Below are 24790 nucleotides of genomic sequence, written 5' to 3'. Positions count from 1 at the left end.
TAAGCTACTGCACACAAGGGAATGTCTCATAAAGGGAATAATAATATGGATGTATTATAGCCACAATTGATACTATATCAAATTAAAATAATTGTACGTTTTGTGCATTGCCACAAGAACTCTCCATTCACATAATCAGGCCGGTGAGGGGGATACACTGACAATCACTATTACATTTGATTGCCTTTTCTGGGTACACACTATCTAATTGCTTTTTTCCCCTTTTCCTTTTTACTGTTGCTTATGTAATCAGGAGAGAGAAGAGAATTGCAAAACCTTGCAAGCTCATATATATGTGAATTGTTATGGATGCTGAGCTGAGATCCTTATTATGAGCCCAATAAATCACAAAATCAAAGAATATGTAAACAAGATTTTTTTATTAAAAAACCCTTCAATAAAATATGTCAGTAGCAGGCAGAAAATGCTTCTACTTTCATTGCCTACGAATTTTTTTAAAAAGGGCTGCTGTTTCTTAAAAGATGAGCTGCAAATATATTCCAATCACTCGCCCCTAGTGGGAATCAATAATTCATCCATCTGCATCTTCTTGCACTTTGCTGACAGTCCCTGACTAAATTAATGGCTGCACATGACAGAATGACTCCAGCAGAGTCCCACAGGAGAGAGACTGCATTGCTGCACAAATGGCAAGCTGCTGGTGGCTCAGGTGCCACTGGTCACAGGAAAGGAGAAAATTCATACTTAGCATAAGCAAAAGCGTTGAGGAGTACTCTTATAGTTTCTAATACTGCAGAGTCAGACATCTAGTTCAGTATTTGGTCTATTTAGCTCAGTATTGTCTATGCTGACTAGTAGTAATTAAGGATTTAGGGTGCTGTATTACCAAAAATTAGGCTCTGGGTTAAACCACAGAGCCTAGGACTTGTCGATCAGAAGGTTGGTGGTTCAAATCCCCGCGACGGGGTGAGCTTCCATTGCTCGGTCCCTGCTCCTGCCAACCTAGCAGTTTGAAAGCACATCAAAGTACAAGTGGATAAATAGGTACCGCTCCGGTGGGAAGGTAAATGGCATTTCCGTGCAGTGCTCTGGTTCGCCAGAAGTGGCTTAGTCATGCTGGCCACATGACCCGGAAGCTGTACGCTGGCTCCCTCAGCCAATAAAGCAAGATGAGCGCCACAACCCCAAAGTCGTCCGCGACTGGACCTAATGGTCAGGGGTCCCTTTACCTTTTTATTACCAGAAATTACCAAAGTCTGCCCCTGCTGGTAGCAGCTAGGGATTGAACCCGGGTCCTTCGGGTGCATAATATTCAGGATTTCACTTAGACCATGGAATAGCCCTAGTACCTAAAGTTACTCCTGTAAATAAGGGTGCTCATTGCACTAGACCCATGACAAAGGTGCGCTGACTTCTATATCAGTGGTATAATGTTACACATATTTTGCATTTCCACTACAGTGGTACCTTGGGTTACAGACTCTTCAGGTTACAGACTCTGCTAACCCAAAAATAATACCTCGGGTTAAGAACTTTGCTTCAGGATGAGAACAGAAATCGTGCGGCAGCGGGAGGCCCCATTAGCTAAAGTGGTACCTCAGGTTAAGAACAGTTTTAGGTTAAGAACGCACCTCCAAAATGAATTAAGTTCTTAACCCGAGGTACCACTGTACTTATGTCCTTAAAAAAAAAAGATGATATAGATCCTTGACAGCATTGTATTCCATCTCTTCAGCATTCTTTGAAGAATAAGCAACTCATAACAAGGCTCAAAGGATTTTGTTCTAAATAAAGAGCAGTGTAATTAAATTAGCTAGTGAAAGACACAGAATCTGACAGAAGAAAGCTGTATCTAACATGTGCATGAGCAAACTTACTGTCTAGACAAAGAAGCAGATTCTGAGAGGTTTTTTGGTTTCTTTTTTTAAAGGCTGGGTTTTTTAATTCAGAGAGAGAGAGAAAAGAAGAAGAAACTCTTCATTTTAAATTTTAATTTCCATCTCTGTGGGATATGATTGATCTCTGAAAATGATTGTGTGTGTAAGGCTATTGATTCAAGGTCAGATTTCAAGTTTATCAGTGTGGCTTGAAGTTGTAGACAGGATTCCACTCTGATTTTTAAGAGCTCAACTTTATTACGAAGATTGGCCTGCATCTCTGGAAATGTGAGGAGGAGGCAGTGTTTTCCAAATTTTAGGCTGACACCCTCTAGTAAATTGTAGCTGCTTTACAGAAGTAGGTTCCTACACCTGTGGTGGTGGAGATAATACATAAAAAGTTCTCCTTTGAGCAATGGCACATCATCAATGTATCCTGCCTCAGTCTGGTCCTGGCTCTAGAGTTGAGGGCTAGATCTCCAGGTCAGGGGGCTTGCCAGACGTTAGTGGGTTAAGGTAGCAGTCAGATATTAGGGCAATTCAGTGTGGGTCGGTGTTAAAGAACGTCCTCACCAAAAAGGGAAATGGAAAAACTTGGCAAAGTGGCTTAGGCATGTCGCTTCCTGTACAGGAGCTAAAGACCAGGCACTCATGAAGAATTCACTATACAGTTAACTCACAATACAATGGTATACATGTCTGTTCAGAAGTAAGTCTCTTTGTGTTTAATAAGGCAGCCTACACTTTGGTTTAGGGTTAGAGGAAAAACAGAGTTCTTGTGCCTTCAAGAAGCTTAATGGCAGGGAGAAATTTATCAGGTGAAGACTTTTCTAGTTTAGAAACACACCATGTGTACACTATGACTGTGCCATCTAATTTTGTGTTATGCCATGCCCTGCCCCCATGTCAGCCATTTTGTGACTGGCACCAGGAACACGCTCTCAAAACTCAAAATGTGCCCACTGGTCCAAAAGGTTGGCAATCCCTGCCACCAGGGAAGCTTTAAGTGTCAGTTGAGCAGTTCTGGGGCAAGGGAGAAAGAAACTTTTTAAAAAAAAAAAAGTTTGGGGATGATATGAACTCAGCTTGATGGTTATAGCATAGTTCTAGCCAAAGCAGAACTCTGAAATGCCTTACAGGGGCCTGCAGTGCAACATATATTGGTGCAGTTCTGAGATGTGATTTTGAGTTTTTAAAAATACCCTGAAACATAGTAAACAAAACCAAGATACAGTACTAAGCATCTGCTCTTGAGCAGTTAAAAGTAGTTACTTGATTTTTATTTTTATTTTCAGCTCTCTCTGGGGCTAACCCAATAAGGAACAAAACCATTTTTATCTCTCCATGGCAGTGACTTGAAATGTCAATTTGCTCTTTTCATTCTTGCAGCTTTCAGCTGTGACATTTCTCCCACAACCAGCATTTCCTCCCATTCTTTATTTCCCACTGAAAGAGAATTCCGATGCACAGATATTCTTTTGTGACTATTATTCAACTGTTACCATAAAAAAGATTTTTCCCCTTGGAATTTGCTGTATTTTTACAATTCATAACTCAAGAGTTCTCGAAAATGCACCAGAGATTCTTGGAGCCCATCAGGTTTTCGGAGCTGCTGGGTTCATTAGTAAACTGTGTGCTTTAGAAGAACAATTGTTTCTGTGATAAATCTCCACAGAACCAAAACAATGACCATCTCCCTTTTTAATGCTCTCACTGGAAAGCTACATGAGAATGTAAGAGCCCTCCTAGATCAGATCATAGGTCCATGTAATCCAGCATCTGTTTCCTTACAGAGGCCTACCAGAAGCCTGTGGAAACCTAGAAACAGGATAGCAATAGGTCTCTGCCAGTTATACTTCCAGATAACTGCTACTGAGAAGCATATTATCTCTGAAACCTGAATCTGAATATGTAAATGTAATAGTGGGCACATTATCCTTCTGATACTCTCATATTTCTTGCATTATGTTAACCGATGAGAGAAGGAACTCGCTGCTGTGAAAAATACAATTGTTTGGATCCAGAGTGCCCCTTTCATGAATGGAAAAGCTCTTTCCATTCATAGAAAGGACTAGGGTCCACATAAGAGTCCTGCTGGAAGATTTATTTTCCTTGCCCCCTGATACCCCCTGAGCTAACTCTCACACTTTTCCAGAGGGTTCTCCAACCTTCCAGAGGAGCTTTGCAGGGAGCTGCAGGGGCAAGGAAGCCTTGGCCCAAAAAAATAAAAATAAAAGCCTCTCCACCGGCAGAAATATCCTATTCTGAAGCTCTGCTCAGGTGAATTCTGGATCCCAACCATTAATTGCTGACACTTAGAAATGGAAGGTGGTAGATAAAGAATGGAGAATGTCCAGAAGGGACATTTGGCTTGGATCTCATGCTGTGCAGTTTTGCCTAAAGAAGTCCATGTGAGAGAAGATGTTGCTGTATCTGGCTGATCCAGTCTATGCCATAATCCTGCTATACCTTCAGGATTGATTTAGGAGCTGCTCTGGGGTCCAAATGGGACATGGGTGGAGCTGTGGGTTAAACCACTGAGCCTTGGGCTTGCTGATCAGAAGGTTGGCAGTTCAAATCCCCTTGATGGGGTGAGCTCATTTTGCTCGGTCCCTGCTCCTGCCAACCTAGCAGTTTGAAAGCATGTCAAAGTGCAAGTAGATAAATAGGCGGGAAGGTAAATGGCGTTTCCGTGCACTGCTCTGGTTCTCGAGAAGCGGCTTGGTCATGCTGGCCTCATGACCCAGAAGCTGTACACCGGCTCCCTCGGCCAATAAAGCGAGATGAGCGCCACAACCCCAGAGTCGGCCACGACTGGACCTAACGGTTAGGGATCCCTTTACCTTTACCTAGGGTCCAATAGCTGTGGGCCAAGGATATAATGGCAAACCTCGAGCATCCAGGCTGTTCATGTGTGCAGTCAATGCTCATTGCAAAGAGGTAAGAGAAGCTGGTCCATACAAGTCATGCCAGAATAAATCACACAGGTGCTTCCTTTATATATAAAAGGATAAATAGAGCATTTATTAACACTTTTTGCAGCAACAAAAGTGACACAGTCCACATCTTTTCACAGCAAAAGCTATGGCCACATTTTACATCACTTTGAGGCACAAAGCAAAATATATAATTGGTATTTCTCCCCCTCCGGATCAAAGTATGGTTCACTTTATTTTATTCTTGTTTAATAATAATAAAAAAGAAGAAGAAGAACAATCCTCAAGTTGTATATTGCAGTAGCAGGGCCTTAAAATACTAGCACAATACAAGGAGCAGATCAAAAAACCCAGAATGGCTTTTTTAAACATACAATGATAGTTGTTTCATTGGAGTTGGGAAATGGATACTTGTAAGAGCAGTAAGTGGTCTGGCATTCTAATGTAGTCCATTGTTGATTGGTCTGGCCTTTTATTTAGTTATTTATTTAATATCCCAACTGTCTGAAGGACCTACAAGCTCAGCAGTCACAGTAACAAAGAGATTAAAAGAGCATGCACTTCATAGTGCATGGCACTTATTGCTTGGTACACTTACATTACAAATCTTGCTGAACAACGCTTTAAAAAATAATAACGCAAGGCCCTGATCCGGAACTCCGTGTTCATGAAACACATACAGAGCTCCCGCTTTCTCAGGTTTCCCTATTCACTTCAGCAAGGTCAGATCCCTTGGGCACAAAAAGATGCACATGCTCTGAATTGCCCCTCTGGAAAGCCTGTGGGAGTTCAGTGTGCTCACTGGAGCTCCTGAATTGCACAAGGCTTTCCTACCAAGGCAAAGACCTGTAGCCCGCAGTCCACTGAAGCCAATGGTAAACCTTCCATTGATTGCGATGGATCTGAATTGCACTTGAGCATTGCAAAAGTAGAAGTTACAGTCTTCCTAAGCCCAACCCCAGTTCCACTTTTGACTCACCACAAAGATTGTTGCTCATATTCAGGGTCCATTATAGTTCTATTTATTTGAAAGGCAAATACATTTTTTTCTTAAAATTCAGAAATCTTTAAAATAGTACTATTTTCTATAATTATACAGCATCTTCAATAAACTATGACTTTATTTATATAATTGTGGCACAGCATCTGAAAATATGAAAAACTATCCAGGATTAAACAAATAGCTAATTTCTTCTCCCTTTCTTGCATTTATTTCAAAACAGGCTTCAAAAGAAATACATCCGATTTGTTCTTGGGCTACTTGTCTGCGGTACATTTTTTCTTTGGATCTGTTTGGGTTATGCTCTCTCTTTCTAATGAGCCTGCAGACAATGAGTACGCCAAATACTCCTTTGCCTTGCTTCAGTTATTTAACATTCTGCACAGTAGACTACATGTGACTTTATACTGGCTGGTACATGTAAGGAAGAACATGACACATACAAAGACTGCATGAGTCTGTAAAGAAGAGAAATAAAACATTTGTGCCTAAACATTCAGTAAAAACAATTCCTTTATCACAGAGTAGCCTGCAGCATATTCATCACAATAAATATACATTATATAGTAGATTGTTCTACAAAGTCCCAATTCAGTTCTCTCGAAAGGGAACTGGATTGGAGCTTTATTGTATAATCTAAAACAGAAGCCTTATTCTCTAAGAAATCCATGTCTTAGACCAACCATACATTTCCTACATCGTACCAAGTAAACATGTGGTTAAATTCACACAATCAATTTTATGATCTCTTTCAAGACAGTGTAACAAATATGTAAGTGCATTTTTTAAAAATCAAGTAGTTTTGGCTTTCTAAACAGAAGAGTTGATGTACCGACTTGGTTGGTAGTTGTGCTTTAATCCTTAGCTATGAGCTTAACACTCATTTTACTGCAAGTTCCTAGTTTCCTTTGTAGTTTTGACCAGATAACCCTTAAAACTCTAGTGAATGGAGACACCCAAATGGAACTGATGAGATGTCACAAACTCATACAGATTGCACTTAAATGGGTTTTTGTTTTTTCATTTTTACAGTAAGACCTTCTTGCCTGATATGTGTTTACATTATACCACATTTTGTGTGTGTGCAAACAATCACAATGAATAAATCACAAACACTACAAAATATATCCAACATAGGTCTGTTATGAATAATCTTCTCTTTCCTTATAGCTATATGAGTCTTGTGCTTCTTCTTGTACAAATTCTTCTTTCTTCTCCCAACCATTTGGCCAGCCGCCATTGACCTGGGCCAATTGGGTCGTAGCACCGTAAGATTTAGTGGTACCGTAATTTACATAATTCTGAGTAATGTCCCCCGTTTCTTCATCAAGTTCATCTTCATGAATGAAGCCACATTTTTCTTCACTTGTCTGTTCTGGGTCTGCCCATGGTTGTTTCTCTCCTGAAGCAAATATGCCATAGAAAATGACTCCCCCGTAATGCACCAAAGCAGCAATAAGGAAGACATACTGCCACTCTTCGCGTGTCTGTGAGGAAGAAGATTGGAGATCAGAATAGCTGTGTGTGGATCTTCTGGTCCTGAATTAGTCTTTATTGAAATCATAGGTGGTTGATACAAATCCTGCAGCAAAGGGGGCTCATCTTTGGCCCTTCAGATGTTGCTGGAGGCTTATGAGAGGTTGCAGTCCTACAACATCTGGAGGGTCACAGGTCAGCTACTCCTGCCCTATAGAGTGGCTTCAGTTGCATAGGTAGTTAAAGCAGCATATGCATGGTATGTAGAGAATATCTGCTGTTCTGCTTACAACTCATGAACATCTGAAGCCATATTATACTGTGCAATTCCTGAGTCTGACTGCCAATTGCTTTCCAAAATCTCAAGGATTCAGCCATGCCCCGACTTGGAACCTGAGGAACAGCAGGGGGAAGAGCAGCAGATCTCCATAGTGTCAGCAACCCAAGACACCAAAGGATCCAGAGATTGGGACATGCCAGATACTCTACAACTGAGCCTCAGCCCTTCACCATATACAGTCCCAATGATAAAGAACCTGCAGCCCTCCAGATGTTATTGGACGCCATCTCCCATCAGTCCCAGCCACCATAGCCAATAGTCACTGGTGATGGAAACTGGAGTCCAACAACATGTGGAGGACCCCAGGTTGGTGAAGGCAGTTGTAGGAGCATCAATTTATGTAATCATGTCCCACATGCTCCCAACAGGATTGTGAATCTACAGCCCATTGCATGCTCCTGTAACACTAGATTCAATCTTCCTAAAATGTGAGACTTTCACAGAAGGTACAGCACACAGTTTGGGTGAGTTTTCACTTTCAGCTATGTTGTGAAAAGTGTAGCCAATCAATGTTACACTGTTTCCCATGATTTTTCCAGGATCGGCTCACTTTACCATTGTGAGGTGAGGAAACTACTATGAATTGACTTTTTGGTGCAGCAGAATGACAATATAGTCTTATGAGACTGTTCTTTCTTTCCTCAGTGGTTCAGGCACAGTTATAAAAAAAACTATTTTGGAAACTTACTTTGTTCTTTGTCATTGCTCCAACAATTATAGGACAGACCATTCCAGACAATGTCCCAACACCATTTGAAATCCCCATTAAGATACTGGCATATCTCGGTGCGATATCTAAGTGGTTAACATTGAATCCTGTAAAATGAAGGCCAAAGGGGGGGGGGGAAACCCTCATCAACAGAGAAGACACTGCACTGAATAAGGTTTTGCTTATATTCATCCAGTATTGAAAACCTTACCATATTCACAGGAAACCTTGCAATTTACATAATGATTTTAGATCCCATTTTTGTTCATTGTTATTTAATGTGTTCTGTTGGGAGAGAAGTTCGCTTACCAGATATAGCAAATCCACTGAAGCCCACAGCAAGCACTAAGAAGGAAATGGCCACACCTTTACTATGCGAATAACCAACTACCAAGAGAAGCGTTGCTTCCATTCCAAAACCTTGGGAAATTAAAAGAAAAAGTCATTGATGCTACACATTGTACTGAGGAATCTAGGAAGTAGGCTGGTGAACAGACAACATTTCAGTGTGCTTCTCCTTAACTGTAAGCTTTAAGCTGGAATGTTTCCATATTCTACTACTATGAAACATTTGACAAAGATCTACTTAGTTCTACTTAGCTGATGGTAGTCTCTGGGAGCTTGTAAACAGGGGGGTTGTGAGAGCATTTAGCAGGGGAGTTTACAAATAATAAATCATCCTTAAGAGATAAACAGTTATATGACCTTCTGTAGATATCTAACATCAGCCCTGTATTGGGAACCTTTTAACGTCTGACATTTTGTTGTGTTTTTCTTCTATTCTGTTGGAAGCCACCCAGAATGGGTGAGGTACAAGTAATTTAGTAGTAGTTTTAGGGGGAGGACTGGAGTGCTGTGTCAGGGTGTACTTAGGACCAAGAGACATAGACTGAGAGAAAGCTGCTGCAGTGACCTAGAGCACCTGCTTGTCTTCCTGTCTGAGAATGTGCAAAACTACACCTGCAGCAAGTGCAAGTTGGTTGCCTTGCTGGAAGAGAAGGTACAGCAACTCAAGACCCACCTATCCAGGCTTAGAGCTATTGGCAAGATGAGGAATTTCTCAGTATAGCAGAGTGGACTGTCCTGGAACAGTGATGTGGGGGGAGGTGCCCCTACCCCATAAAAAGGATTATTCAAAATAGTTGTTTGCATGACCCACTATGGAGGATAATAACACAATATAATTCAGAACAGAAACAACTAATTGCACATTTATTCAAAATCTAATTAAAACTATTTAGTGTAATTAATTCAACAAAATTGATAAACTCAATTCAGCGATACCAACTTTTCAACGTCTAATAGTCATTTACACCTCCAGCCCTCCCTGTCTCATAGCACCCCCTCACACACCACCCCAGAGGGCAATACCACCCACTTTGAAAATCACTGGTCTACAGAACTACATAGCTCAGAGCTAATTCATAAAATCCTTCTGTCAGTTTTCTTTGTGTGGTGTAGAAACAGGTGCACCCCTCCCCTCCAGCATTCAAAGAGATGGACAGTGTATGACATGAGTCCGCATAACAATATATGCATACAGGCCAGACTGGGGCTTTTTTTCAGGGAGAACTCACAGGAACTGAGGTCCAGTACCTCTCAGGTGGGCAGCATTGCCATTCTAAGAGAAAGAGGGAGGTGTTCATAGTGAATTCCGGCACCTCTTTTTCTAGAAATATAGCACTGGGCCAGACTGATGCAAACTTATTTCATAATAATAATAATAATAATAATAATAATAATAATAATAATAATTTATCATTTCTACCCCACCCATCTGGCTGGCTTTCCCCAGCCACTCTGGGCGGCTTCCAACAAAAGATGTCTTCTAAATGTATATAGTTGTTTATTTCTTTGACATCTGATGGGAGTGCGTTCACGGGGAGGGGGGGCGCCACTACCAAGAGGTCCCTCTGCCTGGTTCACTGTAGCTTCGCTTCTCGCAGTGAGGGAACTGCCAGAGGGCCCTCAGCGCTGGACCTCAGTGTCCGGGCTGAACAATGGGAGTGGAGATGCTCCTTCAGGTATACTGGACCAAGGCCGTTTAGGGCCTTAAAGGTCAACACCAACACTTTGAATTGTGCTTGGAAGCCAATGTAGGTCTTTCAGGACCAGTGTTATATGGTCCTCTGCACTTAGGAAGTGTGAGAACTGCCTCATGTGCTTCATGAAGGGGAGTGCACATGTCTGTTCTGTTACATGATCATACATGACTCAGCCCATTATAAACATTTTAATCATGTAGCTTTATCAAAGTAACTGTAATGAAAGCTTTAGTGTGGCTGTGAAAGTGTTGCCAACTGGGTATTATTCACTATACTGTGCTCAAAGCCTTTTAATAAGGTGTAATGACTTACCTCCACAGTTCATTATCTTCCTGACAGTAGTGGTTGAAAGAATTTGTCTGCTTCTCAGAAAGTCTGCAATTTGTCCCCCAATAGGCACGATAATGGTCATCACTAAATGTGGCACAGCGGATAACATCCCCACCTAAGGTTAGAATAGCAAGCAGAGTTCTAATCAAATGTATTGATTGGGCATTATGTGGGAGGAAAAAATCAGCAGCATTTCTCTGTAAGCACAAGAAAACTTTTAAAGAGAATATCTCTTTGAAGAAGAATGTCACCAGCATGGGGTGTGGGGGGAGGCATTTGGGTTTCTGAGTCAAGGAGTTAAATCTGCAAACATCCCATAAATAACTTTTATCTCCTGCTATAAATATCTTAATGACAGTGAATATAGAGAATATATTGGCCTCTTTGAGCTTCCTATAGCAGCTAAAGTTGGGAACTAGAATTCACTCGTTCTGAATTTTGCTACCACCAGAACTGTATACTTAACTTAAGATCTTAGTCCTTTCATGAGCACCTGAAGATCAGTTAACATAAACATTCCAACATGTAGTGATTACAGCATAATTCCGAGTTTGTGCTGATTTCTGCAATCATGCCTAACCAAACTGCTACCGGCTGAATTCAGACAGAGTTCAATATCTGAGATACTGCCACGAGAAAAGACGGAACACTGTGAAATGGTGGTGTTGGGTTTCCTGAAAAGGAGGCTTGGATGAAGGCAAATGGAGGGGGGAGCTCTCTGCAGCTAGTTTCACCCCTTCCCCATTTTACAATGTAAGTTTGCAAAAGAGGGAGAAGTAAAACCAGCTGCAGGAAGGCTAGAACATCAGGAATCCCAGATACAGACATTCGGATTGGGCCAAGTCTTTGTGAGTTTTCAGAGAACTCTTGGGGAAAGCCCAAGCTTTCCGAAGAATTCTCAGGAGGAGGGTAAATATTTGGGTCCATTCCAAGTTGCGATGCAGCTGGTCCATCCATCTGTACCACAGGTGTGAATGGAAAAGCAGCCCTTTCTGAGTGCTGAAACAATGTGTCTGATGTTGAGAGAATGTGGCTCTGTTCTTGGGTTTAAATTGGATTTGTCAGCATTCATGGACATTTCCTGTGTCACTAACAGGATGATATCCAGACGCTTAAAATGTTGAATTAATACAAGTACGAGACAGTCTGTTGACAGAGTTGTTGGAATACTAGAATTCCATCTCTGGAAAGCAAAATAGATATCTCAATGCGATATTATTTTTATTGTTGATATCCACCTCTCCCATGCAGTTTTCTTTCCATCACCAGGGAAGATGTCAATGGAAGATGAGAAACAGATCACCCTTACCAGAAGGAAGATGAAATATACTCAGAGTCGCAAAGTGATTTCATGCTCTTTATTCGGCTCATAGTGGTGAGGAGGAATGAATGAATGTCCCCTCAAAGTATCTGCTTTATATACATTATTTACACAATGGGCTGCACATGATTGGCTAATTCTGGAATTCTACTGTAAGCCAATCAGGTTGTGGATTCACTTATATCTGGAGCATGATTGGGTGGTTCCTGCCAACCAATCATATTGCTGCATTGTTCTAGGACCAATCAGACTGCTGCATTCTGAATCCTATTGTTCTAGGACCAATCAGACTGCTGCAATTTGGATCCTATTGTTCTAGGACCAATCAGACTGCTGCAGTTTGGATCCTATTCAACTCAGTACATAACAGAAGATGTGATATGTTATAGCATATATGTTACAGCATATAGACAGGCAGATACTGAAGGCTCTGTGCTCATATTTCTTCTAGATGTGGAATGCACTAGAACTCAAACTGTGCTATGCTACAGCAACAGCAACTATTTTTATTTATCTCCTAATTTTTGTCTATTGATGAACAAAATAAACCAAATATAAAGAGCATAAAGAAATACTGTTGCATCAGACTGAAAGCAGCATAAGGTAGGACATGTTACTGAACTTGTGATTCTAGAACATTAGGGAAAAAAATACGCCCCCCCCCCTTTCCCGGAAATAGCAATTGTTTTGATAAGGGCTTTCTAGAGGTCATACTTTCAGCATTTGCCTCTTTAACAGATTCTAAGCATTTAATCCTTCCTATAATGAATGTGATATGCATATTGTGCTGCTATCTTCACTTGAGTTTATTCATGGTAGATGCATACCATATTGGCCTGAATATAAGCTGCACCTGAATATAAGCTGCACCTTTAAAATTGGAGGGGGCAAAGAAAAAAAAAGGAAAAAATACCTCAATATAAGCCGCTCCATTCCTCACTGCTCCTGGCTGCATACTGGGGGTGGGGGGAGAGCCATGCTGCATTGCTGATAGCCTTTTCCCGTCATCGCTCTCTCCCTTCTCAGTCTTGGGGGAGAGGACAGGGACTATGTGCAGGGCGGGCACCGCTTTGCCACGCTCCTGGCACTGTTTGCCCTGCGCTCCTGGCTGCATACCGTAAGGTCATGGATATAAGTTGCACTTTAACCTTTCACAGTTGGAATTTGCAGGAAAAGTGAGGCTTATATTCAAGCCAATACAGTATGTGAAGGTGAAATTGGAGTTACCGGTATTTTCTCGTTGCTTTGAACAATTAAAGAACATGGCATTTTGCTCAACAAATCATCTTAAGGCATTTCTAGCCATTTCTGGTCTTTGGGGCACACACATAGGCGGCACTGAGAATCCTATATTTTAGGAAAACCCATATTCAGAGTTACGAGGAGCTATCTTTGGGGATGGGGATAAGGAACATTGTTGTTCTGCAAAGCAGCATTTAGGCTCTATGATCTCCATTCATTCTGGTACCACTTTGAAAGGTGTTCCATAGACTCCACTGAAGCTGGGTAAGAAAGTGTCTCCCTGTTAATTCACAAACAACTTCCACCTTCACCAGGCAGCTGGGAGCTGGAAACACCCCTGTATGAAGTTATACAATCAATCAATAATGATAATAATACCATACCTTGCTTATTTCAAATCCAAACACCTCTTCAAAGTAAGCAGGCTGACTAATGAGCAGTAGGTAAAAAGTCCAGCTTCTACAGAAGTTTGCAACAATGATTGCATAGACAGGCATAGAAGTAAAAAATTTTCGCCATGGAGTCTTGAATTTCTGGGGGGAAAGCAGGGGGTATCATTGCTTTTCATGGATGTAATCTCACATTTTGAGTCTGCTAACTGGTCTGACTATGCACACACGCACATTTGTATTGCTACACAGTACTTGCTCATGTAAAAACAAGGAGGAAGTCCATACATATATGGAAGATTAGCTGAGATTAGCAGCAGGAACACAAAGTCATGCATAAATGCTTAAAATCCATATCTCAAATATATTCAAAAATCCTTGTTCTTTTTCATTTCACTTGTTGTGATAATAAAATAACATTCTGGATTGCAGAGTTTTATTATTTGATATTACTGCGCTGGCATTCCTCTCTCTCACTGAGCAGTGTGGGATTCCCAAATACCATGTTTAATTTCACCCCTTTCAGCGTGAAAATGGACTAAGAAAATGGGCATCACTCCAGAGCTGCATCTGTATGTGTTGGCTACAACATTCCTTTAAAATTCAACGCCAGCCTAAGCTAGAAGCACATTATCTCTGAATGTCAGGGTAGAAACATACATGATAGCAGAGCCCTTACTTCCATTGCTCCTAAAAGATTGGCACTCTCTCCAATACTCTCTTCTATGTATCTGCGCTCTTCATCTGTAATTGTGGGATGCTTTGCAGGGCTCTCATATGAGACCAAAAGCCAAAACATGTACCAGACCATGCCAAAACTACCTGCATAACATACAAAGGGGGAAAAAATGAATGTAAATAATAGCATTCTGAACAATATCACCCAAGCAGCAAAAATGTACCTGCCTGCGATTTGGCAGTCCATTTAGCTATACACCTTTATGTATATATTTATATATTTGGGTTCTGGCTCCTTAATAAGATTGACAACATAATTAGGTTCTCTTGGAAGAGTCACAAAAGATGTTTCTATAATTGTCCACAGGAGCATGCAGGGCCCAGATCTGAAGAAGTGTGCAGGCACACGAAAGCTCATACCAAGAACTAACTTAGTTGGTCTTTAAGGTGCTACTGGAAGGAATTTTTTTTGTTCTGCTTGGATCATGTGAGAGCATCGTTGCATAAACTGGTTCACTTCTGCCTGACTGTGATAGTCTGAAAAGGCCTGCCTAGAGGCCCTCCATCCCATCCCTACAGGCAGCTGGGCTGTGAATGGGGAGATGAGAGTATCTAGGCCATGGTAGATTCTACAGAAACGCATGTTCTGAAATACACTGGAACATTTTGCTGTCCTCGTTCTATTTGGCTATAAAGGAAGCATTCCCTTTATTGTAACCTTAAAGAGTTTTACTATACTAAAAATATTCACCCCATCTCTGCAGAGTTGTGGCACTCTGTCTGACACAATCACACAGTTTTGTGCTAATTTCTCCTCAGAGCAAGATTCAAACAGGTGCACTTGGCATCTTCTTCCAGTGACAACTCCCAGACAACATGTTGGGGGTTTATTCTGTGCCACTGAATAGGTGGTATGCAAAATGAGCAGTGTTAATTAGTGCAGTGTGAATAGCCTACATTTCCCCCCTATTATTAACTGCAGTGCACATTTTTTTAAAAAAACTTTTTAATGTTTTAAAAAAGAATTAAAATAGAGCTATGAAGCATATTGACTGCTGTCTCCAAAACCCATCTACAGAGCGACTATTTTCTTTGGATATTGAAGCAAGGCAACTCAGTTATTAAGTTTGTAAACATTTTTGGAAGCCCCTCATTTTAAAGCTACTCTGCAGATTTTCACCAAACCAATAAAGCCGTCTCGTAGAATATCAGCCTGCCCCTGAATAACAACTGCTACAGCAAGAGAAGAGCTATTTCCCTCATGTCCTGCTTCTGCACCTTATTTCTAGAGGCGTCTCCCATACCTTCTCATGTGTGAAGCAGAAACCATCAGCTGCTTCAGATGTCTTGTAAAGACTTATCTTTCTGGCCAGCCTTTCCCTGATCCATAAGACTGGAGCCTGTTTTATGTGTCTGAATTCTTGTTTTATTTGTTTGTATATGCTGTTATATTACCTTCTGCATTTCTGTTTAAATGACATTGTTTTCTGTATTGTACATCACTTTAATATTTTTTAAAAATATTAAATAGCTTATTAAGGTAAAGGTAAAGGCCCCTGACAGTTAAGTCCAGTCACAGACGACTCTGAGGTTGCGGCACTCATCTCGCTTTACAGGCCGAGGGAGCCGGCGTTTGTCCGCAGTTTTTCCGGGTCATGTGGCCAGCATGACTAAGCTGCTTCTGGTGCAACGCAACACGAGCAGCGCACAGAAACACTGTTTAGCTTCCTGCCTATTTATCTACCTGCCCTTTTTGGCATGCTTTCGATCTACTAGGTTGGCAGGAGCTGGGACCAAGCAACAGGAGCTCACCCCATCATGGGGATTCGAACCTCCGACCTTCTGATCGGCAGTCCGAAGAGGCTCAGTGGTTTAGACCACAACGCCACCCGAGTCCCTGATAAATGGCTTATAAATGCTTTTAAATAAAAAGAATGCATGGGCCTGATCTTGCACTATGCTTCTTAGGTTCTTATGTTTTCAGCCTTGTAGGTGTGACTGTCTTGTGCAAATCTGCACAGCTTTGTGCCATTTCAAATAATTCCATGGCACAAGCCAATTTCACACATATTTCTAAGGAGCAATTCCACACCTTCTGCCCCAGCCTCATTTCCACCCTAGGAGCTGCACAGCAGGTAAAAATTCAACTGTGGGAAATGGTGTCTAATTCATTTGTACCTGTATGCAACTGTTAAAGATATGGGGGTGGAGGAGTGAAAATGCTAGGAGAAATAATACTGAAATTGTGCAGCTAATCTGTTGAAAACCTGCTTTGCAGAGACAATAAAAAGGACATTCCAAAAAGGACCTTTTCCGTATTCCACGCAGTCACTAACTGAGACCTTTCTACACTGCCCACTGTAATTAAATCAATTCAATATAGCTTTATTTTAGCTGACAATCTAGTTCATGGACTTTAATTCAGTTTCTCCACTTTTGCACTGAGGTAAGTGCAATGTGACTGAGTCACAGTTCTCATTTAAGGCCTAATTTGGCAGCTTGAAGATTTCTGCTGCTTTGGGAATTATAAAGCATCTTCATGTGACCTATTTTTGCTCTGCTCAAAATAACATTTTGAATTCTATTCCATTTAAATCCTCTCAGAGCATTCCCACCCCCACTTTTTTTCAACATAGCTGCATGCAGACCAAGATTATAGATGGAGGAAGGAGCTATATTCTGAATGAAATTCCATAGTCTGTGGTCCTAAAGCTTTCTGTTCTTACATATCCACAGAAATAATGGCTTTCATTCTCCCCAAATTCAGAATGCTTTGTGTGTCAAAGGATAATGGCATACTGAGTTTTTTCAGAGGGCTCAAGCATTTCACATAAACCATATCTCCACCAAAATTTTGGCCAGATATATACTGTGATGGTGTTTCTACTTCATTAAGGAACTAAATCCAACATCTGGGTATGATACTGAATGGCTTCAGTAACTAAAGGGATATTTTACCAAATCTGCCTGATTCAATGACCATGGACCAGTAATAGCCGTATTCAGAATAATTTGGCTTATTAATGTCAATGAGTCTATGTTGAGAAGAATTTAATTGGCTACCACCAACTGAAGAGATGGGATTTTACAATCTCCTTCTTGTAACTATAATGCTTGCATAGTATATACTGTAGAGCATTCCAAAGATACAGGTAGTTGAGACAGTGGCTGCCCATCTTAACTTTGATGGAGAAAACTGGGAACATATAATAGCAATCCTGAATAAATGACACATCAGGAACAGTTTTAAGATGTTGATTTGAACCTTTACAGCAGGCATGTCCAAAGTCCATTTCAAGGGCCTAATCCGGCCCTCTGGTCAATTTAATCCAGCCCCTGTGGCAGTATATGTCCTGGGGTAAAATCCTAACAACTGCAATCCTAAAGAAAGCTCAACAACTTTGGTCAGCCCTCATGCATGTTCACTTCATCAAATCCGACCCCCTTTGAAAAAAGTTTGGGCATCCCTCCTTTACAGCATTACATAACCAGACGACCTTAGGAAGCATCTCTCTCATGCCCAACAATCACTGAGATCAGCAATGAAAGACCTGTGGACAGTTTAGGGTTGACGGGAGTTGCAGTCCAGGAAGTTCTGGAGTCACAGGTTCCCTATCTCTGCACTAGCACATTCCAGAATATCTTCCCTTTGGGTGGCAGTTTTGATATATCTGCTCTTTCAAAGTTGTTTTATTATTCTGTTGAATATTAGCATCTATATCTTTTAATTATCATGTTTTGTTGGGTTTTAAGTAGCATATTGTAAAGTGGCATAGAAAGCAAGGTGAACAGAGAATATCATACCATACACATAGAACACAGAAGACCATCCAGTATATTGCACTAAAATCCCAGCCAGTGGCATTGCAATTACTGCACCTGCATAAGAACCTGGAAAAAAGGCAGCAATTAACAAAATGGAAATGCTTACTGAGGGGACAGGTCAGAAATGAATATTCATAAGAAGCCATGTTTCTGTCTGTCAAATGTTCAGTTTCTACCAGTTCAAAGTAGAAAGACATCTTTGTTTTTGCAGGCTTCTGAAGAAAAGCTTCCATTGATGTTTTCTGGACAAAATGATCAAGTGAAGTAGACCAAATGGACAACATTACCGTTTTTATTTGGTCAACATCATCACATGGCTAGTTCAACCCACAATACTAAAATAATGAAACAGTCAACTTCCACGATTATTTTTGAGTCTTATTTTTGATCCATTTGGCTTTTTTGAGGGGGAGGTGTCATATATCAGATGTGATAAAATGGACACCTAAACACATTAGCCACGAATCAGATGCTTGATTCAATGCCAATTTAAATGCCTTAAAAATACTCCTTTCCAGTGCACCTGTCATTTGTTATGTGAATACTGAGGAATTCCAAATGATTGTTTCACCATCTCAGTGTTTCATTCAGGTTGACAAAGAAATCCAATTGTACTTGTGTGAATCAGAGCTGCAACACTTGGAGTTACATTCTTAAATTCCTAATTTTTGTTCACAGGCTGAGAGGTGTGAACTTGTTATTCCAAACTCTTAGGTGGAAGAAAATCCAATGGCAGTCAATAGGCGTGAACCTTGTTGATGAATGTGGGGGGGGGGGAGAGAAATATCAGTTTATTTCAGAGAATGCTGGAGAAAGGAGAGGGGGAACACATTTGAGAAATTAAGGTGCTACTTACCACAGAAAGAAGTAGTTGCTAGTCTACTTCTCTCTAAAGGAGGTGCCCATTTGCTCCATATGCCATGGCAAGCTGGATAAGTGACGCCCTGTGGAGTAGATGACCTAGTTTATGATACCTGCTTCAGCATAATATAATTTGAGTAGTACCAGGAGTAATCAGTTACATGGAGCAAATCTGAGTTGTGAACATTCATAGGTCACTGAGGAGCTGGCAAATTTATGACTATCTGTGACATGTAATACTGGAAATGTAATACTCATTTTCAGTGAAACAGCTACATATATTGTGCCTGATCCGATGTTTTCTAAGTTTGATTCATTCATTTATTGTAGTGGGGCAGAAATTCAACACCATAGCACCCCATGGCTGTGTATGTTTTGGTGGCATTTTTCATTTTACCCGCTTTTAATTAGTCATATGTCTGATCAGACTCAGGTGAATTGGCTGATAAGCTAATGCAATCAGATCCAACTGTTAGTCATTTAAAACACATGCTGCGGATGGTGAAGAAGGTCCATTGAAGCTAATGGAGCACTGCCCTGTCAACGTGACTGACAGCCCACAAAACCTGGGCCTATAGAGCCACAACCCAGGACCCTTATTGGCACTGTCCTTTGAGCCAGAGGTTCCTAATGCTTCCCATAGTATCCCAGTGGCCCAGGGAGCACACCAGGCAGGAGGTCAAGGAACACAGGAAGATCCCTGTCTTCCAGTGGGAGGGCTGACCCTTTAAGAATCTAAGCTTCCCACAAGGGGGTGGAGACTGAGCAAAGTGACCTGGGGGCAGAGGCTTATAAAGGCTTAATATACCATCAACCTCTGCTTTCTTTGGGAGCTGCCCTTCAAGAAAAAAATAGTTGGCGCACAGTGTTAGAGACACTGTTGAAGGGTTTTTAAAAATAAAAAATCAGGGGGTGGGCCGAGATGAGGTTTTAGGAAAGATTGCAAGTGAGGTGTAATAACACAACAGCCGGTAAGTGGTGGTGATCAGGTTTTTCCTCTGGCCTTGTAACACCATTAATTTCCAAGGAGGAGGAGAATATCCATTGGAGGGAGTTGCTCATTTGGAGCTATCCATGGTACTTCAGCTCGTGCTCTGTCTCACTGGATCCAACACCAAGGTGCTTGTGTCACCTGCCTATACAGTGGTACCTCTGGTTACGAACTTAATTCGTTCCAGAGGTCCGTTCTTAACCTGAAACTGTTCTTAACCTGAGGTACCACTTTAGCTAATGGGGCCTCCTGCTGCTGCTGCTGCTGCCGCCGCGCCGCTGCTGTGCGATTTCTGTTCTCATCCTGAAGCAAAGTTTTTAACCCGAGGTACTATTTCTGGGTTAGCGGAGTCTGTAGCCTGAAGCGTCTGTAACCCGAAGTGTTTGTAACTCAAGATGTTTGTAACATCTAATCCTGTGGGCTGTTTCTTTCTCCCCACTTTCCTCATGCCTAGCTTACATTTCTTCTCTGCTCTATCCTGACATTATCTTCTCTTCTGCTCAGCTCTTTCATAGCTTCAGAATGAATTTCCTTCAAAGCATTCACATGCAGCCATTGTGCCTACTCCTCCAGGAGCCCCTGCAGGTCATGTTGGAGCAAATAAATATGTCAAGGTTACATCATGAGGATCAATCTTTCTCCTATTCGAGTTGGCCATGGTGATAGAGAAGCACACATTAAAGAGTTTGTATTTCTTATCCATACCTCTACAAGACCTTGCAAGATTCTGACAAAGATAACACATCCATAGTGCACTCGAGCTGCGGACGGTATTAGCATATTGAGAGTAGACGTCAATAGGATAGCTGCACCAAAAACCCTGTAAGAGAAGAGGAAGGCAATGGAATGGTGCTGTTTAAACCTATGCCAAGAATTCAAGCACACTGATCTATCTTTTTATATTTAAGCTTTCTGTGAAACATATGTGCTGACTTAGATATCTGTGTTATTCATTCCATGCATGCCAAAAATATCTATTTTAGTAGAGGAATATTGTGATTTCATAAAGGGTTATTTTAAATGCACTCCACATGCAGGATCCATCTCTTTGGGGAAATATTTCCCCAGTACTTTTTCACAATCAATCCACATTTCCTGGAGTGGGAAGAAGTTTCGGGTTCAGTGTTACAAGGTGTAGTGTCCTTTGCATGAGAGTGCACTGGTGCTGTATGGTTCTTTGCAACACCTTTTAAACAAAATATACAAGTGCAGGCTAATCAAAGCAAGCAGGCTCCTAAAAACAGGGATGCAGATTCTCCGAGAGAGATTCTCTGCAACCAACTGCCTTCAGCCAGTTCACATCTCTCTCCAATTTCAAAGAGCAAAACTTTATTCTTTTCTGAAACACACTGCAGAACACTAGTTTGACTTCAACCTTGGCAGGTAGATTGCCTATTCAGGAAAATGTCTCCTGACAATTCGCTCCCATTAATGGAATGTCAACCAACCATTATGGCATTACAAAGCCATCAACTAAACAAAAGATGGTCACTTTCAATCACAATGCTAGTACTAGACTTTGCATAAAATCATTCAAAATACACCATCAATGAGTTATCACTTGAGGAAGGTCAGTAGGTGAATATGAAAACTGTCCCAACTAAAATGTATTGTGTTTAATTTATGTTAAGTACTATAAAAGTGCTGCTTGTTCTTTGATGTTGGATATGAATGCAAGTAATCACTTGATGTTGTATTCATTGAGTAGTAAAGAATGCATGTGTGAACGCACACTTAAAGGAATGGGTAGAGAAAACTAATGTCAACACTGACCACACAGGAAGCTCCATGAACAGTGTTGATTTTGAACTACAATGACGTATGTCCAAAACCAATTTCCTACTAAGGACCAAGAACTTACTGCATTACCTTGAACAGGTCATCTACTTCTCCTAGCTGCTGTTAAGGATAAATGAAATAAGGAAAGTGTGTTGCCTTGAACAGGAAATGGGAGTTGCATGGTGATCATCAACAAAACAGTCAGGAAAATGTGGGTTGTCTTTAATTCATTACAAACAAAGCAGGAAATAGGGCCATATTGCAAAGCATAGAGCACACTTCCAGTACATGCTTTCTATGCATCTGTTTATAAAAAGAGAGAGAAATTCTGCAACTGGAAACAGGATTGATTTTGTTTGAAAAGACAGAAAAATGACTTAAGGCAGCTGTGCAGGAAAAGGTCACTTGGTCCACAGAGGATGCTCCACTGAGATAGGTCTCCACTTCACTCTCTTATTATTAATACATCCCACCAAACCTCTTTCTGTATAAACAATCTCTCTCTCTCTTGAGAAAGAAAAAGCCTGAGTGTGTGACCGAGTACATATACCTATGTTTGACAGCTTTTCTTCACCAGTTTCCTGTATTTCCTCCCTCCCTAGATTAACTATACTGGTTCGAATTCAGTGTTTACTTTAACATACAGTTTGTATTTCCTAGATGATGAACTCTATTAAACGTATGAGTGGCTCATTTCCTAGTATTTTATTTTAATCCGTTCACTCCAGTGCATTTAACTTACACGAAAAGCTGCCCTTTCGTATGAAAGTACCAAGATCTCACTGAAGCCAAGTAGTTAAATATATACAATAAGGGTATATTTCCTAGTATGGTTTTTTTTAAAAAAAAAAAATAATAAGAAACTGTCATCTATATGCCATGTTTCTTTTTGGGAGTCACTTTTCTATCATACTTCATTGTCTTTCTATTGTACTTCTGTAGTCTCCCTTTTGATCATTTTACCATAGGTTTCACATATTCTTTCATTGCTAGAGTTGTTATATTTTATATGCCTAAATGTATCTTGCTCTATACCTGGTGAGGACCAAATTACATAGTGAATTGGAATGATTTGGGGCCTTTTCACCCCTCGCATGTGATGTCAATAACCCATCCCAGAGTCAGATTAGGGACCCTACATAGCTTTGTGTTGCTATGCTGTTTCTGTTCCTTCTGTACCATACAGATAGATAGAGAGATAGATATATCTCTGTCCATGGGCTTTGCAAAAAATGAGGTTGTCCAAAATGTTGCCTGCAGAGCAATGAAGAGCTGGGGTGGGTGATGGCTTTTGTTGTTAAAACATAGCAGCAGAGGGTTAAAATTAATTCAAAGTAGCTCTGCTTTAACAGCAGCAACAGCAGCAACAACAAAACCACAGGCCTTCAGAACTCCACAGGCAGCCTAACTCTGTGACAACCAAAATGAAAAGGCCGGTGTGAAGCTACAAAGTTTTTAAAAAAACAAATATACACACAAGACAATACCCCACTCAGCCACCTGCTAATTCTTGTACGGTAAGAAACAAAAATACCTGCCCCTACCATAAAGGATTACAGAAGAAAGTGGATCCCTTTTATTTCCCCCACAAAAAGCCCTTCGACGTATTTGTTGGCAATTTGGCATACTTAATTTACTACAGTAGGGTTTTCCTGTGCCTGTAAATTCCATCCACTTTGGCCAAAAGGGGGAAAAGATGTAGCTATGTTTACATTCTCCATTATGGTGAATGGGAAACACAGGGCTTTGGTTTATACCAAGTGGCTAAGGACCTGAAACATAGATCAACACAGAGAGAACACTAAATGGCTAGAAACAGATCATATTTTTTTTAATGCACATGTACAGATACAAGGCAAATCTTGGGACATGTGCACACTCCTAGCATGAAATACCATTAGGATCTACCTGACTTGCTGCCTGATTTTACAAATACTGTACTGCAAAAACCCAGCAGCTCATAAGACTAGACCTTCAGGGATTTAGTGTTGCACAAGTAAACAGCTGGTTTTGTTTATCCAAAGTTCTGATTATTTCTGATTTCAGAAATTTGGATATTCATTATTCAAACATATCTCTTTTCCTTTGGGTTTCTTAGGCTAGCATATCTGGCCTGAATGCTCCTACTTGAGCCTCACTATTTTCCTCGCCTATCTTTGTGCTTTTTCTGTTTCAGGGGTCATTTTCTTTACTGAATTAAAGCAGAAATCAGAGTGTTTCATTTTCTATTATTTTCTGTCCCTTTAATGGCACAGCCTATATTTCTATATATGCAACCTTGTACTGCAACGTACAAGGAATTTCATCCAAAATCTCACAATGGTATTTCTAAAGCTGACATCAAAATAAGAAGAAAGCTAATGTCTGAAGAATAAGGATAAAAGAAAGCTGAACAACAAATGCTAGGTTTGACCTCTGCTGTAACAAGGCTAAGCCTTCTAGATGACCTTTTCATATTCACTGGCACTCACTGCTCCCATCTGTATTGTATAACATTTGCATTGATACATCTCCTTAAATTGCTAGAATATCTGGAACTGAGGTGTCTAAATTTGCAAACTTTATATTATCACAGGGACTTTTTAACAAATGCCTTAAATGCAACACTGCTCTTAATTTATTGATATAAAATATCTTATAATGCCTTTACTTAAAAGCACTAGGGTATGTGCAGTAATAACACTGAAATTCCAAGACAGCAATGAAACAGCAATGTACACTGTGTATAAAGCAGCAACATATAAAAGCTAGAGCAATTGTAAAGTTAAAACAAATTCAAACCCAACAGATACAGCCTGCCAGCAAAGGCAGTTTAAGCAAGTGCTTTTATTTTTCCCTATCAAAAATAGCTCCACTTTCCAGAGTCACTCTGGTTATTTGGGTTCCATTCTGTACTGCAACATTTATACCACAGTCATTTCATGGCTTGCTACCCTTTTCACCTTTTCAGACACCATTAAACAGTAGCACTTGCTTTAATATGAGTCTAGCAGCACAGTCCTATCTCAGAAGTCCTACAGTCCTACAGTG

At 40.7% G+C, this 24790-nt stretch overlaps 1 protein-coding gene and 1 long non-coding RNA gene across 2 annotated transcripts in view; one reads left to right on the top strand and one right to left on the bottom strand.

Annotated features, from left to right (window-relative positions):
- The window catches only part of LOC310851363, a 690313-nt gene that overhangs the window by 586714 nt on the left and 78809 nt on the right, over window positions 1-24790 (top strand). The gene's annotated exons all lie outside the window — the stretch shown is intronic.
- The window catches only part of SLC17A6 (solute carrier family 17 member 6), a 46963-nt gene continuing 27006 nt past the window's right edge, over window positions 4834-24790 (bottom strand). The window contains exons 4-12 of the mRNA XM_083750792.1: window positions 20687-20801; window positions 18986-19073; window positions 18109-18195; window positions 14306-14448; window positions 13621-13770; window positions 10657-10789; window positions 8609-8719; window positions 8279-8406; window positions 4834-7261 (exon numbers count right to left, since the gene is read on the bottom strand). Of these exons, the coding sequence (XP_083606918.1) occupies window positions 6917-7261; window positions 8279-8406; window positions 8609-8719; window positions 10657-10789; window positions 13621-13770; window positions 14306-14448; window positions 18109-18195; window positions 18986-19073; window positions 20687-20801 (1300 nt within the window). The 3' untranslated portion in view covers window positions 4834-6916. The remainder of the gene's footprint in view (window positions 7262-8278; window positions 8407-8608; window positions 8720-10656; window positions 10790-13620; window positions 13771-14305; window positions 14449-18108; window positions 18196-18985; window positions 19074-20686; window positions 20802-24790) is intronic.

Source organism: Podarcis gaigeae (genome assembly GCF_964106915.1).
Source record: "Podarcis gaigeae genome assembly, chromosome: 1".
NCBI lineage: Eukaryota > Metazoa > Chordata > Lepidosauria > Squamata > Lacertidae > Podarcis > Podarcis gaigeae.
The sequence above is the reverse complement of the archived record's forward strand: the minus strand, read 5'-3'. Positions and strand labels throughout refer to the sequence as shown.